General features: G+C 43.9%; 1 protein-coding gene across 1 annotated transcript; it reads right to left on the reverse strand.

Annotated features, from left to right (window-relative positions):
• Positions 1-4,241: 4,241 nt before the first annotated feature.
• On the reverse strand, positions 4,242-13,751 carry Srp9 (signal recognition particle 9). Its single transcript, XM_048439550.3, has 3 exons — positions 13,566-13,751; positions 8,051-8,119; positions 4,242-4,789 (listed from the first exon to the last, which is right to left on the reverse strand). The coding sequence occupies exons 1-3, from the start codon at positions 13,635-13,637 to the stop codon at positions 4,670-4,672; spliced, it is 261 nt and encodes an 86-aa protein (XP_048295507.1). The 5' UTR covers positions 13,638-13,751; the 3' UTR covers positions 4,242-4,669.
• Positions 13,752-17,694: the final 3,943 nt, after the last annotated feature.

Consider the following 17,694-nt stretch of genomic DNA (forward strand, 5'->3'; position numbering starts at 1 on the left):
TACAGCACAGGGGATTAAGGACCAGCTGGGCAGAGAGGCCAAGGCCGTGGCCTGGTGAGGTTCACCCTGAGCTAAGGGAGTTAAATGTATCCAGGCTTCTGCTGTTCTTCCATGGCATGTGGTGGGGCTGGTGGGCAAAAGCAGAAGCCATGCCTGTCACTGCTGACTGTCCCCCATCATCTCTACCAACACAAGATGTTCAGGGGACACTAAGAGACCTGGGATGGTTACCTGCTGGGTGGATGCAGAGTTACCACTGTGCTCTGACCCCAGCTCTAAGGGAGAACTTGGGAGAAGGGCAAGGCTGGAGGCACTGAGGGTCCCGATTTGCTCGATCTACCTTTGGTCAGATGCCCCAAACCCTTCCTCCTTCCAGCTGCTGGCAGATAACCTTTGGGGACAGCGCACTGCACAGGTCTGGGTTCTCTGAACAAGACCTTTCTCCTGGCTTCAGTCTCTTCAACTTTGATGAAGATGAATGAACTACTTCCTCCCTCAGCCTCTAGTGTGGAAGTCACTCTCCCTCAATTCATACTTTAATAATTAGCACCGGGGACAGGACAGGCTCTGCCTTCTGCTGGTGTTTTCTACTCTTCTCAACCATCACAGGAAAAGGCGCACTTTTATCACGCTGTTTTCAGTGGGGAAACCAGAACACATCTGAGGTCTCAGGTGGAAATCAGCACATTGCATTTCTACAAACAGCTCCTCCATCCAGTTGCTCTTTTTCTTCAGCATCTAGCCAGATTACAGTGCTTGAGGGTCTAACCAAGCCTGACAACTGAGTTCAGTCCCTAGGACTTCTACATGGTGTAGAGAACCAAATCTTGTGAGTTGTGGACTTCCACACATGCATGGTGGCATGGGCCTAGAGACACAATCACAGCCAAAAATAAACAAATGCAATAAAAGCATATTATTATAGTAATAGTGAAAGTCGTGCCAGGCAGGTATGAGAAGCCAAGCACTTGAGAAGTCTGGCACGGCAGAGACGAGAGGTACAAAGAGCCATCAGCCAGGCTGCCGGGCCATCCTACTCACGAGCCTGTGTGCACCGTGGGTGTTCTCAAAGCTGGCAGGCAGCCCTGTAACATGACGGCCGGCTTGTTGGGGTTTCTGTCCTGCCCAGTACCCCACAACCGGCAAATCCCAAAGAAAATCTCATGGAGTCTACATTAGGTTATAAACTGATTAGCCCATTAGGTCAGGCTTCTTATTAGCCCTTGTAACTTGTATTAACCCATTATTCTGATCTATGTTAACCATACGACTTGGTACCTTTTCCAGCTGTCAGCTTCACATGCTGCCTCTTCGGTGGTCTGAGCAGGAATCTGAGGGAGCTTCTGCTTCCAGAATACTCCCAGTCTCTTTGCTCCACCCCTACTTCCTGTCTGGCTTTTCCGCCTATACTGCCTGCCTGGCCAATCGGCATTTTATTAAAATATGATTGACAGAATACAGACAATTCTCCCACACCACAGCCCTTCATGCCTAACTCCCCCATTGACCAGGTAACTTCTGGAGGGAAAGGGTGTTCAGGCACTGGCAGCAGTGGGAACTCAGTGGGCCTTTGGGGAACCATCACTCAACTTTCTTGTATGCAAACATTTTACCATCTTAGACATGAGTGCATGTGGGTTTTGGTATCTGAAGGTCGTCTTCAAGTTCCAAAGGATGAGTGTGAATCAAAACTTGAAAGTTTCTGTAAAACAAAAGATATCCATGGCAGGCTGCATAGCCCAAAGATTTCAACATCAGAGTCCCCAAAACCTGTGAATGCATCTTTATAGAAGAACATAGTGGACGTGACCAAGAGGCAAGATTATCCTGGGATTAATGTATCACAAGGGTCCTTCTAAGAAGGAGACAAGAAGGCAAAAAAAAGGGGGGGGGATGAACGAGAAAACAGAAGCAGGGGAGAAAAGGTATCGGTGCAGTGCACCATGAGCCCGAGGACGACAGCACCGAAGACTCAGTGGGTAAATAAAGGTGTTGTCGCCAAACCCACAACAGCATTCCTAAGTAAAACGAACAAAACCATAAGCAACAGAAATGAAAAGGCATGTGCCATGTATTCAAATAAGAGTATTCTAAATATGAAGTGCTTTCTTATCTAGTAATTTTAATAAACACATTGCTATGTGCCAGGCACTGATACCAATTTACCTGGTCCTCATAACTCTAAGTAAATATTAATACCATTCTGCATCTGAAGAAACTGAGGCACTTAAGTTCAGCTAACTTTATACTCAACAGATAATGCTAAATTTTGCAGCTCGAATGGACGTTAACTCAAGTCTCCCAGAACAGAGCTGGGGTGGGAAATGTGAGTCTCGCTGGCAGCCACTGGTGAAGGGGCAAGTGTGGGAGCAGGCCTGATGCCTAGGGACAGAGGGAAGACGACCAGAGCTCCAAACAGCACTGCAGGCAGGGCCCCTGGGGACCAGCTATCAGGCTGGGGGACACTGCAGGGAGTCAGGGTGCTCAGCCACCAGCTGTCAGCTGCGGGTGGCAGTCACAGGAACACCTTGCTGAGACTGAGGTGTAACTGGTCATCAAACAGAAGATATTTTAAAATGTACAATTTGGGGGTGGGTTATCTTATTTTTAATAATGTGTTTGTATTTTATGTGCATTGGTATTTTGCCTACATGTGTATCTGTGTGAGGGTGTTGGATCCCCTGGAACAGGAGTTATAGACAGTTGTTAGTCATCATGCAGGTGCTGGGAATTGAACCAGGGTCCTCTAGAAGAACCACCCCTCCAGCTCCGTATGTTTATTTTTAAATAGGGGCTAAGTAGTCAAGGTTGACCTTGAACTCTCAATCCTCCTGCTCTAGTTTCCTCAGTCTCATTTTATTTTTATTATTTTTTAAATTATCTAACATGTCTAGATATTCCTGCATTGCTTGAGTTCCTGCCCTGTATTCTGATCAAGTATGTCACAAAACAGACTGCTAAACTAGATTCACACAGTTAATTCTATCTAGCATCCAGAAATGCTGATGAAGTATACACTCAGGGCACAACACAACACCATTCAGAAGATATGACCACTGGAGTTTTGTTATGGGCTATAAGAATTATTATGCAAGCTATTGCTAGAGTCATAAAGAGCAAAAGATGTGAATGAGAAAAAGGTCATGTTCCCTTTCTCTCCACTAAGTCTGGGGAGAAAACTAAAAGCCAAAAACCTCAAAACTAAAAAAAAAAAGTAGTATTTTATTGTACTTTCCCAAATCCAGAAAACAATTTTACCATCAGCAAATAGTTTAGAGACACATGCAATAAAATGATTAAAAAAAAATAAGCCAGGCGATGATGGTGCACACCTTTAATCCCAGCACTCGGGAGGCAGAGGTAGGCAGATCTCTTGGATCCCTGTGAGTTTGAGACCAGTCTGGTCTACAGAGCTAGTTCCAGGACAGGAACCAAAGCTACAGAGAAGCCCTGTCTTGAAAAGAAAAAAAAAAAAAAAAAAGATAAAAATATCCAATAAAAACATTCACTTTCAGTACCTTACTTCAGATTAAATGAATACTGTACTCCCTAATCAAGAAGTCCATACAAACCAGGTGTGGTGGCCTTTAGTCCCAACTCTTGGGAAGCGAGGCAAGTGGATCTCTGTGAGTTCCAGGACAACCAGGGCTAGTGAGCTAGTGAGACCCTAGCTAAACAAAGAAGGAAAGGAAAAGAAACCTACACAAGAAATTCAAAACTTCAACAAAAACAGTATATTTTATATATGTTTTATTTACTGACCTCTAGAACAGACTAAAATTCTCATAACTAACAAAAATTTCAAGTTAAAATGTTACTCAACATGACAAACTTTTACAAAAAATACGTTAGTGCAGCACCTTCGCTTGAGCAGGTAACATGGGACGTTATATTTAGGTGGCAAAATCAGATTACAAATACAAGATAAATATGAAACAGTAGACTCCTGGCTTATTAGAAACCCAACAGTTCTGAGAGGCATGCTATGCTCCATACTTTAGTTCATCGGAATAACCCTTAACCCCTCTGAGACGACGGGCGGGAATCACATCATGGACAGCTCTGCAGAGGCTGCAGCCCATCAGAGACCATCGCCCCACTGTGCACTCAGATAACTGTACAGCCAATCTCACAGGCACTCACCGCTCAGCAAGCTGCTGCCATAAATCCCTTCTATTCAAACACAGTGTGAACCCAGCAAGAGAGGAAAGGCAGACTCGCGCTTCATAAACCAGACCGTGTGCACTGCAGAGCAGCAACCCCAGCTGCCAAGTTTATTATAAACAGCATAAATGTTATGCTCCAAAAGAAACATGCCAACACAGCAAAAGGTTACATTTTATTTCCTCTTAAACACATCTAGAAAGAACTTTTGTTGTTAATTCATCAACAAATTACTGATATGAATTTACCAGAAAAATAATTATATATTTGCCCAACATCAAATGATCTGCAAAAGCTGCTAAGGTATTTCTTACTCAGTTTCCAAAAATAAAGGCTTCTAACTGAGAGTCCTGACATTCCCACTCTTAAAGCAAACCTTAGAACACAAGCTGGTCTCTCAGTTCTCAACAGCTCAGTTACATAAATATTTTCTTCCCAACACTTTCTCAGTTTCAAAAGCTATTTACTTCCCAAGAACATACAAACAGTCTTCTTTTCAAACCATTCATTCTGTTTCCATGGCAACACTGCGGGATTCCTTGGCCACCATAAGTCGCATTAGTTGACTGTGGAATTTCTCAATCTTCTTTACATCTTGAGCTTGGTCTGTTCTATACACCAAACACTGTCAGAAAATTTAAAGACACAAACTAAGCAAAGCTATATACTAGTAATTAGGGAAGCAGGTAAGTGGTCAAATATCTGGGAGTCTTATCTGCCCTTATTTTGCTCTATTCTCTCTGGAGTCATACTGAACATCCAACAATTGCTTTCCCTCTGTTATTTTATTATATTTATTGGTTTTTCAAGAAAGGGTTTCTTTGAAGCCTGTCCTGGAACTAGTTCTTGAAGAACAGACTGGCCTCGAACTCACAGAGATCCGCCTGCCTCTGCCTCCTGAGTGCTGGAATTAAAGGCATATGCCACCAGGCTCCCTTCATTATTTTAAATGTCACTGCTGCTGATGAAATGTAAAGAAACTCCTAGAAACATCTCAAAAATGACAAGTTAAATCCTGCTGTCTGTAAGTTCCAGTGGTTCCAGCTCCCCTCTTCTGGCCTCCAAAGGTACCAGGCATGAACACAGGCATACACGCAGCAAAACACCCACACACTTAGAATAAATTAATAAAGTTGAAAATCACTCTTAGCAATCTTATCCAATGCAGAAAAAGCTTCAGAGAGGACCTGAGGGTGGCAGGTAAAGGACTTTTTTTTTTTTTTTTTAAGAGAGTTAACAATCAGTTTGTACTTTTAAAAGTCATTCTGGCAGGGCTGGAGATATACTCAGTAGTAGTGCATATGTAGTATGTAGGTGGCCCTTGAAAAATGGGAGGGAAGTTATGTGTGTGTGTGTGTATACACGTGTGTATGGAAGATCACTGGCAGTGCACAGGATGAACTAAAAGCACAGATACCATTGAGAGATAATCCTAAATAAACCAGGCAAGTAGTATGGTCCTAATCTGAAGGGAGCATCAGTGAAGACAGACAGCTGGGGAAAACAGGAAGAAGCGGAAAGCCTTGAGTCAGCAAAGTGCAGATGCCTAGCCAAGTGCAGGAACAGCATGTTCAGGGATCCAAATGCAACTTCTTCAAATAAACCAACAGTAGGCATAACAATAAAAGAAAGGAAGGGACCAAATACTATGCCCAGGTTTCTGGCCAGGTGGTTGACAGCATTCCTAGCCACAGATGAGAAGGAGCCAGATGAAGAGCTGAGAAACTCCATGTTGGAAGGCTAACTTGGAAGGGTGAATGAAGTAATGTTACTTGACTTCAGAGTTAATCAGATCCTCAAAAGAAAAATAGGAGTCAAATACACAAATCTGTAAGCAGACACAAATACAGAAAGTACTAGACTGTAGGAATTGAATGTACTATTCTGAAGAAGTGATACAAAAAGATAACCAAGGCGAGAATACTGGTAAAACACAGTATTTACGGAGAAACATCTAATAATTAGCAAAGACAGGAGCACAGAGAAGCAAGGCCAACATAAAGTAAAGCTACAAGGGCTAAAACTTCCCATAGAGAATGGTCTTCATACTGCAAGTGGCAGAGATCAAATAAACATGAACTAATGAGAGCACTGGGCTAGATCTCATCACAGCACAGTGGCGCTCATATCAGGGGCAGACTGGTAGAGGGCACAAGAGGGACAGCCACAGAGGGTGGGAAGAAGGAATGGAGAAACAGGAACAAGCCCCTGCTGTGGCTTTAAATACATCATTTATGGAATCAGGCATGGTGGCACATGCCTTTGATCCTGGCATTCTGTGGAGTTCAAGGCCAGCCTGGTCTACATAGCAAGTTCTAGGACAGCCAGAGCTACATAGAAAGAACCTGTCTCTAAACAAGACAAAACGACAGCCTACAGAATGGGAAAAGACCTTCACTAACCCCATATCAGACAGAGGTCTGATCTCCAAATTATACAAACAACTCAAGAAATTGGACACCAAAAGAACACATAATCCAATTAAAAAAATGGAGTAGACCTAAACAGAGAACTCTCAACAGAGGAATCTAAAATGGCTGAAAGACACTTAAGGAAATGTTCAACATCCTTAGTCATCAGAGAAATGCAAATCAAAACAACTCTGAGATTCCATCTTATACCTGTAAGAATGGCCAAAATCAAAAATACAGATGACAACTTATGCTGGAGGGTTGTGGGGAAAAGGGAACACTCCTGCATTGCTGGTGGGAATGCAAGCTGGTACAACCCCTTTGGATGTCAGTGTAGTGATTTCTCAGAAAATTAGGAAACAACCTTCCTCAAGACCCAGTAATACCACTTTTGGGTATATATCCAAAGGATGCTTAATTGTGCCACAAGGACATTTGCTCAACTATGTTCATAGTGGCTTTGTTTGTCATAGCCAGAACCTGGAAACAACCTAAATGCCCCTCTACCCAAGAATGGATAAGGAAAATGTGGTACATTGTGGTACATTTATACAATGGAGTACAACACAGCAAAAAAAAAAAAAAAAAGACAGCTTGAATTTTGCAGGAAAATGGATGGAGCTAGAAAACATTATCTTGAGTGAGGTAACCCAGACACAGAAAGACAATTATCACATGTACTCAGTCATAGGTGGTTTTTAAACATAAAGCAAAGAAAACCAGCCTACAAACCACAATCCCAGAGAATTTACACAACAATGAGGACACTAAGAGAGACTTACATAGATCTAATCTACATGGGAAGTAGAAAGTAGAAAAAGACAAGATCTCCTGAGTAAACTGGGAGCAGTAAATGGGGATCTTGGGGGAGGGCTGAAGGGGGCAGGGGAGAGGCAGGCAGGGAGGGGTACAGAGAAAAATGTAGAGCTTAATAAAAATCAATTTAAAAAAGAACCTGTCTCAAACAATATATATATATATGTATGTGTATATATGTGTATGTATGTATATATATATACATATATAAAATTTACTATATATAATTTATTTCTCACCATGAGAAAGGAAACCTGCTCAATTTTAGTCTCTGTGATTTTCTGGCTTAAGGCCTGAAGAAGCAACTGTTAGTCACTGCTGGCACATTGCCTTCATGAAGCAAGTCCAGTTACTTTCTGAATCTAAAAGAACAGCTTTAACCAGGTGGTGGTGGCACATGCCTTTAGTCCCAGCACTTGAAGGCAGAGGCAGGTGAATCTTAGTGAGTTCGAAGCCAGCCTGGTCTACAAAGCAAGTTTCAGGACAGCCAGGGCTACAGAGAAACCCTGTCTTGAAAACCCAAAAAGAAGAATGAAGTTCTTCGCTATGGAATACATGCACAATAAGTGATCTAGATAGGTCATCTGCATGAACTCTAAATAAACAACTTCAAACAAACAAACTCAAAACCCCCAAAACAAATAAAAATGTATACTTACAACTAAATCATCTGTTACTTTGATACACAAATTCCCATCAACGTGCCTGTATTTGAGAACCACGCGTACCTGCAATAAAATTACTTACTTAGAAAGAGCAAAATAGATGGCACTATGCATACACAATTTAATCAGTGGCGCAAAAGCTCTTTAGAGTAAATGCCCTCGAACACCCGAGAAAGCACTTCCACTGTAGCCTCTTCACTGACATGAGGTAAAGGGAAAAGCCAGCCATTAGTTCATTACATCTGTTCTACTTATGCTTAGATGTGTGCACATGGTACATATGTGCACATGTACGTAGAGCTATGTGCTCTATTCACTGTTTTTTAAAGACTTTTTATTTTATGTGTCTAGACACTTTCCCTGCATGTATGTCTGTGCACCATAATGAGTGCCTAGTACCAGCAGAGGCCAGAGGAAGGTGCTGGAGCCCCTGGAACTGTAATTACAGATAGTTGTGAGCTGCGATCTGAGTGAAGTGCTGAAAACCAAACCTTGGCCCTCTGCAAGAGCCACCTCCCCAGCCCTGTCCATTTTCATGCTTGAGAGGGTCTCTCAATGAACCTGGAGCTCACTGACTGGCTAGGCTTGTGGCCAGTGAATCTGCTGCCACCCTCCTACTCTCTAGCCACTCAGGGCCAGAGTCACAGATGCATACTATGCCCAGACTATGCAGGGGCTGAGTCCAAGATCGGGCTCCCATGCTCACATAGCCTTTTCCTCACAGAGCTATCTCTCCAGCCCTATTTAAAAAAGCAAAAAACAACCTTTTGTTTTTAAAGTTGGGTAATGTTTTTATAGTTTGAAGAAATGTTCTAAAATTCCCAATACACACATCAAGGAATGTCTGTGAGGTGGCCTGGCACTCTTGTTAGTAAAACAGATGAAAGGAAGAGGGTGGTAGGGAGCAGAAAGGGCTGAAGTCCAACTCCATCCCTCAGGAAACGGAGCCAAGGGCAGTCTGCTGCACCCTCCGCCTGTGCACCTCCCCCAAGAAGGCAAGTCAGACTCCTCAGCACCTGCCATCTTTACCACAAACATGAGGGAGGCTCTGTTACCTTGAGGGGATCCACTTGCAAGGTCGCCATGGCTTCCCAAAGCCAAGATCATTCACAACAGTGAGCACTGTGACAAGGGACACTCCCCATTGCTCGCAATTCTAGACCTCAGTAGCCATGTAATCTGGACATTACCACACCGTTATAACAGCAGCCCAAACTTCAGCTTCTGTGAGCGTTTCTTTCTCTCGGTGATGTACACAAACACAGCGACCAAGGCAGAGTGAGCATTCGCTATCAGTAACTCCCGTTTAGGTAACTTTAAAACCAAAACACTAAGGATCGTCAGTCCTTTCCTGCCCCAAGCCAATTCCAAAAGTCCACAAATTTAAAGTGGTTTCAGCGTGGCAACTGGTAGCTAGCCTGACTGCACAGTTCCCTGTTGGGGTCTTAAGTGTTACACCTCTAAGAGGTGAGAACAGAGGGGGAACTCACCCAGAATATAAAATAGCTACCTATGTTTATAGTACCTAACTACTCACTGAATTATTAAATTCAGCATGATACATTTTTAATATTTAGTTTGTAGGAACAAAGAGAAACCAAAATTTAAAAGATAAACTAAGCAAAACAACAATGTGGAATTTTGACTGTTGACTAAAAACAATCATTGTCTTCACAGGGAGAGTTATGGGGCTAATGGTACCATAAGATAGGAATCCACTGTCAGCTGGGTCACAAAGACAAAAACTCAAGGTTCCACTTAAAGACTCTGAGTTCAGCAAACCAAAATAATCTGACACAAAACAGAATGAATTAAAGTTCTAGAAAGAAAGATACTGGTAAAAAAATACTTAAGGGTGAAAAGTAGATTATACTGGGAAAGGGGCAAAAGCCATTTTTCTTAGAAAGTGGCTTTGAAAAATATATGTTTTGTTTTCCTACAAAGAAGGTTAGGAGCTAGAGAGATGGCTCAGTGGTTAAGAGCACTGGCTGCTCTTCCAGAGGTCCTCAGTTAAATTCCCAGCAACCACACGGTGGCTGACACCCATCTGTAATGAGTTCCGGTGCCTTCTGGCCTGCAGGCACACATACAGGCAGAACACTCTATACATAATAAATAATTTTTTAAAAAGTTAGAGAAAGCTGCATTCTGAATAAAGATCCAATGCATTCTGTGGCTTCAGCAAGTCTAGAAATGAGTGGGTGAGAATTGGGAGTTTATTCAGTAATCAATGAAGAACAGTTTGGGGGAGGTTTTGGTTTTCGTTGTTTGGTTTTTTGTTTGTTTCTTGAGACAGGGTTTCTCTGTGTAGTTTTGGCTGTCCTGGAACTCACTCTGTAGACCAGGTTGACTTCAAACTCCCAGAGGTCCGCCTGCCTCTGCCTCCCAAGTGCTGGGATTAAAGGAGTATGCCACCACTGCCAGGCAAAGAACTGGTTTTAAGCAGAGGACACTTCAGTGTCTATATTTTCAGACAGCGGGGACAGGAACGTAAAGGACTAAAAGGAAGACAGACCCAACTAACGGTCTCTTTTTCAGTCCACCAGTAACAGCTCTTCCATTCAAGCCATGCGGATCAGTGTGACAAAGGGTGAGAAGATATGTATGGGCTCCATGGTAAATGTGCTGGGGAGAGAAGGCACAATCTTAGCAGACATTCCAGAGACCGGACAAGCTGTCTTCTTTAGCTCTACACGGATCAGATGGGCTGGGGTTCAGAGTCACAGTTTGGACTTAAGTTCAAGCTCTTAGAGCAAATCATCTTGGAACTTGAGAATGCGGTTCATGCTCTACACCCCTCCCCAGTCAGGGGAAAAAGTGAAAAACTAAAAGAAGGATATAAGGAAGCAGAAGTCCGTAGGCCACTAGACTAGAAGGTTCTTCCTCTCCTGTCTATTATAGACATGTTTTGATCGCCACAATTCTGTCACTTCTATTTTCATTTTCCCTACAGCTACCACCACATTCTTACAAATACAGTCCCTCTGTGTGCTTGCATATCCTTTACCATTCTTCTACTAAATTAAGAAATTTATCCTGTTGTTAGTATCAGGCCCTTCTGGACAAAATCTTGTTCACCTTCTAGCATGTTGCTCAACTGAAGAAATGGCAAACAAACGGCAAAGCAAGGGAAAGGGAAATGAGCCAGATCAAGGTACCAAATCCACCACCACCATCACAAACCATGAAATTTCAAAAATACCTAATTTAGTTCACCACTCATTATCACTTTGTAAATCGAACTAATGAACTATTATGTCAGTTTAATAGTAATAGAACAGTTAGTTCTAAATGTCGCCTTAGAAGGGAGCCTGAAAGAGGATTATCTAGATCAGGTTGGCCTGTCGGCATGTGAGACAGGCCATGTGTTAAGTGAGGCAGGAAGACTCAAACAACTGTGGCCTTGGCCCTGAATGTCTGAGTGGAGACAGCCAGCTAAGAACAAAGTGGAGCACAAGTCAGCAGACAGGATGGTTTCTCATTCGCTTTTCTCTGCTTTTGATTATGGTTGTAGTGGTTTCACTTTCTTGTCTTGACCTCCCTCAGTCATGGACTTTAACTTGGAATGATAAACCAAATAAACCCCTTCCTTCCCTATGCTGCTTTTTGGTGGAAATGAAACTAGAACAGATGGCACCATGAAAAGGCAGGAATGGTGGTGTATGCCTATTATCCCAGCATTCAGGCTGCTGCAGAGAGCCTTCAATTCAAGGACAATTTGGGATAAACATAGCAATACCTTGTCTCAAAAAAAAAAAAAAATAGGGGGGCTGGAGAGATGGCTCAGTGGTTAAGAGCATTGCTGGCTCTTCCAAAGGTCCTGAGTTCAATTCCCGGCAACCACATGGTGGCTCACAACCATCTGTAACGAGGTCTGGTGCCCTCTTCTGGCCTGCAGACATACACACAGACAGGATATTGTATACATAATAAATAAATAAATATTTAAAAAAATAAAAAAAAAAATAGGAAGGAAAGAAAGCTAGACTAGGACGATCCAGCGATCCAGCGTTCAAGATCATCCTCAGCCACAGTGAGTTAAAGAGGCCACGCTGGGCTACGTGAGATGAGAATGTCTTAAAAATAAACAAGAATGGCTCAAAATGTCCTACTGTCTATTCGTGTCTTCTGTGGCTCCAATGCATTCTCTGCCTCCCTCTCCTGTCTTCTTTCCCTTTTTTTTTTATTTAACTTTATTTTATGTGCATTGGTATGAAGTATCACATCCCCTGGAACTGGAGTTATAGACAGTGTGAGCTGCCATGTGGGTGCTGGGAATTGAACCCAGGTATTCTGGAAGAACTGCCAGTGCTCTTAACCCACTGAGCCATCTCTCCAGCCCTCTTCTTTCCCTTCTAATGCATCTGTTCTTCCTCCTCCTCCTCTCCTTAAGAAAGGATCTCATGGTGTAGCCTAATTGACCTCAAATTCTCTCTTCTTTCTTCAGCTTCCTGAATGCTGGGATTACAGGTGAGCACCACCATTCCCTTCCTGGGTCAAAGACCACTTATAACAGCAAATTGCTGCAGCTGGACACAGGCTTGGTTCCCAGCACTTACATGTGGCTCACAACTATCCCTACCTCCAGTTCCAGGGAATTTAATGCCCTCTTCTGACCTCAGCAGGCACCATGCAAAAACAGGGTGTCCTACATACACATAGGCAAAACACTGTGCACATAAAAATTAGTGACTTGATCTTTTTTATAGGATATTCCGGAAGGAAGGAAGGAAGGAAGGAAGGAAGGAAGGAAGGAAGGAAGGAAGGAAGGAAGGAAGGAAGGAAGACAGACCTGTAGTAAATTCTGCCATCAGAAGTTGCCAACAGCCGGCACATGCCTTTAATCCCAGCACCCCAGCACTTGGGAGACAGAGGTAAGATGTCTGAGTTCGAGGCGAGCCTGGTCTACAGAGTGATTTCTAGGACAGCCAGAGCTACACAGAGAAGCCTTGCCTTGAGCAAACAAACAAAATACAAGTTGCCAGCACCAACGTATTTTTATAATTTTTACTTATTATTTGTGTGCGCGCGCGTGTGTATGGTGTGTAGTTTGACGACAAGTTTGGGGAGTCGGTTCTTTCTTTCCATCTTTATGAGTTCCGCAAGCTGAGCCTCTCCCCAGCCCCGATATATAGCTTTAAAGAACAGTTCGTGTTATATAAACATTAGGTACTCTCACGCCTTTGAGAGAAGGGAAGGGGGCACCAAAATAAGAAACGGACAGGAAAGAGAAAGTGCAGGGGCGGAGCACCAGCCTTAGCGACACGTAAACCAACCAAAGCCATAGCGGAAGTTAGGAGTTCCTCGGGTGCAGGCCACTGCAGAGTCCACCGCTGTGGAAATGGCTCTGTCCCGTGGACACAGTCGCAACCTCACTGGGTCCCGAGTCAGACGGGAGCAGATGGAAGGACACAGAAGGAGCAGTGAGAACGAGGACAAACGCTGCTTCCTGTCTGTGCTAAAGCCGCGCCATAGGCGCAGGAGACCCCCGCCTCGGCTAGCGACTCACCTTCATGGGGTCGGCGAGGTAGAGCTTCTCGGCCGCGCGGCTGAACTCCTCCCAGGTCTGGAACTGAGGCATCGCGGCTTCGGGTAGGGAGAGACGAGGACCTGAGGAAATAGCAGGGCAGGAAGCCCGGCTGCCCACCTCCCTCCGCAACCGCCCACAGAGCTGCGCTCCGGCGCACGAAGATGGAGGCCCGCTAGCGCCCACGCCATTGGTCAGCCTCGGCCGCGCCTGCCCAATGGGCAGGAGGCATGCTGCGAGGGGCGGGGCCTTCGCTTGGAGACGTCGGGAGCGAGGAGAGGCCGGCGGCTGCCACAGCGCCGCCTGCAGGCCTGGAGGGGTGGTGCCTGTGCCCCGTCTTCTTTCCCGGCTTTGATTGATGCTAACTAAAGTCAGGCTCCCATTTCACAAAGAGCAGCTCTGTGACCCGGCACCCAAGTTACAGTGGTGATGACAAGGCCCAGCTATCACGCTCACAGCCCAATCAAGGAGTTGGGGAGACAACAGGAGTGCAAAAAAAAACTTTTTGTGGTAGATTTTTGTACTGGTTAAATGAAGCAAAAAAAGAGCCAGGCTCACAGCGGTAATAAAGGCTGAGCAGGTTGAGCGGGGAAGGGAGAAACACCTCATGCACATTTTAGATCCGCAGCTTACTTAATGTGAACAGTGTCTAGGGAAAGAAAACACCTCATGGCATCTGCTAGTATAGGAAATTTGAGCCTGGGTTCAACAGTGAACGGCAGCACTGACTGCTCGTCCAGAGGACCTGAGTTCAATTCCCAGCAGCCACATGGCAGCTCACAACTGTCTGCAACTCCAGTTCCAGAGAACCCAACACCCTTTTTTGGCTTCCACGGGCACCAGGCACACAAGTGCTACGCAAACATATATGTAAGCAAAATACCCATTCGCATAAATAAATTTTAAAAAAGAAAGAAAATTGACCCATTTCCTCCAGATTTGTGTGACACAGGATAGTTTTTAAAATAAATTTTATTGGGGTATATTTTATGTGCAGTAAACATTGGTTTTAACAATAGACATTCATGAATTTTGAAGGAAGACATACATACACATTACACACTCACTCCTTATATGCCTAATGTCATAATTTATGGGACATTTTTCACCTCCAGAAACCTTCATGCTTTCTTATATTCATTCCCTCTACCCTCACTCCTGGCCCCACGAATATACTTTCTTTTACTATAAGTTGCTTTTCCTTCTCTGTTGGATAGCTTGAAGCAGTTTTTTTGTTTTGTTTTGGGTTTACAGTGTCTAGCACATGCTAGACAAGGTCCCTACCACTCAGTTATAACCCCAATTTTCTCTCTCCCCCATCTTGCCTTCCCTCTTGCCTATCTTTTTCTTTATTTTTTTTCTTTCTATTCTTTATGTATTTATTTATTTATTTATTATTGTTGTTCATTCATTCATTCATTTGTTTGTTTGTTTGTTTGGAACAGAATATCTCTCTGTGTTGCCCAGACTGGAAGGATCCTCTGCCTCGGCCTCGAGTAGCTGGTACTGTGCTGCTAAGACTAGACAGATCTCTATGTCATGAGTTTGAGGGAGGCCCGGGATACTTAGTGAACCCAAGGTCAAACTGAGCTACTTATCAAGACCCTGTCGATAATAATAGCAAATAAATAAGAATGGTGATGGTCCTTGCAAGAGACCATCACAGCATCCAAGCTAAACAGATAGTAATTGTATTTACATTCTGAGGGGGACGGCTTGGAACTTCAAGGAAATCTGAAGTCAATCTATTGGGGTGGGTACATTTGCTCAAATTTCAGGGTTTTACATTTCAGGTTCCCAGAAAGGCTGGATTGTTGGTTGTGTCATCTGACAAAGGCTAAAGTCACAGATGAATAGTAAGGGGATTAGATGCTGAAAAAGGCTCTAAGTTAGGGACCCACATCCTTAGAACAAGGGACATAAATGTTGGGCAGTGGAAGCCATAAAAAAGAAGAAGAAGAAGAAGAAGAAGAAGAAGAAGAAGAAGAAGAAGAAGAAGAAGAAGAAGAAGAAGAAGAAGAAGAAGAAAAAGAAGAAAAAGAAGAAGAAAAAGAAGAAGAAAAAGAAGAAGAAAAAGAAGAAGGCGAAGACACAGAAGCAGCAGCAGCAGCAGCAGCAGCAAAAGAGACAGTCCAGTGAATGATCCTCAGGGAAGAGGAGGACTTTTTTATATTTTTAGTAGTATATATCATAATGAGTTTCATTATGATATCTTCATACATGTATATATTTTAATCATATTCACCCCCTAAGGTCCCAGATCTCTTAGATTTGTCCCAGCATTAACTCCCCTGATCTTATTAAACCCTCTTTTACATATGCGTGTAAGTGAAAGGGCATAGCGTAGTATTGCGTGTTTAATGCAAGCTTTGGAGTCCTCATGATGCACAGGCGCTTATCTCTCCATGGCAGAATCAACAAAACCAGGCCTCTGAGCTTACTATAAAATGTTGCCGCCAGCGGTGGTCACCTAGTATACAAACCACCGATGTGAGAGAGTTTCTAGATAAAGTAATTGATGGGGGAAGATCCGTCTGAAGTGTGAGTGATTCCATGCCATGGCCTGGGGTCCTAGGCTGTCAGAAAAGGAGAAAGTGAACTGAGCACCCACATTTTATCTCTCTGCTTCCTGACCTGATGTAGTGTCACCAGCACCCCCACATTCCTGTACCCCACACTGAGCCAAATAAGCTTTTCCTTCCGAGGCAGCTTTCAATAGTCATTTTATCACAACCCCAGGGACTGTCTCTAACATCACTGTGAGAAACAGTCAACCTTCCTGCAGTACTAGCCCAGACCCATGAGCTTCCCCACCCTTCAAGCTCCCTGCTCATAAACAGAAGCAGTTAGATGGAAACAAGGCAGACTTTCAATGCGCAATAGCGAACTTGGCAGAAGGCAGAGCATCTGCATCATTCTGAGGAGTTCCACATCTGTCCCAAGAGCAGAGCCCTCTGGCTGGGGGCAAGAATGAGACATATTTCTCCAGAGGCAGCCCGTGATTTCTTTGTGACCCACAACCACGCAGCCATCTAGAGAGAAAAGGGTCTCCTTGGTGCCTGCAATACCTTGGTTAAACATGCTCCTGGGATTTTGGTCCCTTCTAGAAGCCAGCTGGCTTCTAACTCAGAAGGCCATTATACACCACAAGGTCCACCAAAAATACCACTCTGGCATCTCTCATGGGTACAACCAAGCAGATCAACAGGTTCCATGCCAGGTCACCTAGTTCCCAATCCCTCTCTTCCATGTCTAAAATGTATCCTTCAAAAGGCTTTAGATCAGGGCTTCCCAACTACTTTAGAGGCATAGTTACAATGCCCCCCCAGGAAATCAAGTTATTGCTCCCTGGATCTTTCCAGTGAAAGGCCCTTGACAGTTCTTATTAGGCCATACATTTGAGGGCTTAATCTCTCAAATTCTGATTGAGCCTGTCTTTACAGACACAGTGTTCCTGAGACACTGTGAACTTTTCTAAAACCCTGTCTTACTTGTTGTCAAGCCAATCCAGAGATGGTCCTTAAACCTGCCCCCCTTTGCTTCTGTGCAGCCAAGAGGCACTATGCTGAGGGATGAACTTTACTTCCATGCCCCATGCAAGGGATGCAGACATCTACTGACTGTCTTCTCTGGGTGGATGAAGGCATTTCCCACCAAGAACAAAGAACCTCAGAAATAGCCAGCATATTCACATGGTGTGGGAGGGCCTTCCGTATATGTGTTGCTTTTATTGGTTAATGAATAAAGAAGCTGCATTAGCCTGTGATAGGACAGAGTATAGCTAGGCAGGGATGGGAGTAAGGAGGAACTAAGCTGAACGCTGGGAGAAAGAAGGCAGAGCCAGTGAGACGCCATGTATCTACCAGAGGGAAAGGTGTGAGCTGCCAACTGGAACCTTGCCAGTAGGCCATAAGCCTTGTGGTAAAATATAAAATAATGGAAATGGGTTAATGCTAGATGTCAGAGCTAGCTAGTAACACGCTTAAGTGATTGGCCAAGCAGTGATTTAAATAATATAGTTTCTGAGTGATTGTTTTGGGTCTGGAAAGCCTCCCCGCAAAACTCACAGAACATAGCATTTCTTGCTTTGGGTCTTTCCAGTCCCTGTAGT

This window comes from Myodes glareolus, chromosome 5 (genome assembly GCF_982192425.1).
Source record: "Myodes glareolus chromosome 5, mMyoGla1.1, whole genome shotgun sequence".
NCBI classification, from domain to species: domain Eukaryota; kingdom Metazoa; phylum Chordata; class Mammalia; order Rodentia; family Cricetidae; genus Myodes; species Myodes glareolus.

Coding starts and splice junctions, on each gene's coding strand:
- Srp9 (XM_048439550.3), bottom strand. CDS start 13,637: ATGCCTCAGTTCCAGACCTGGGAGGAGTTCAGCCGCGCGGCCGAGAAG. Junction 8,120..13,565: donor ACCTCGCCGACCCCATGAAG/GTGAGTCGCTAG, acceptor ATTTTATTGCAG/GTACGCGTGGTTCTCAAATA. Junction 4,790..8,050: donor AAGTAACAGATGATTTAGTT/GTAAGTATACAT, acceptor ATTTTCTGACAG/TGTTTGGTGTATAGAACAGA.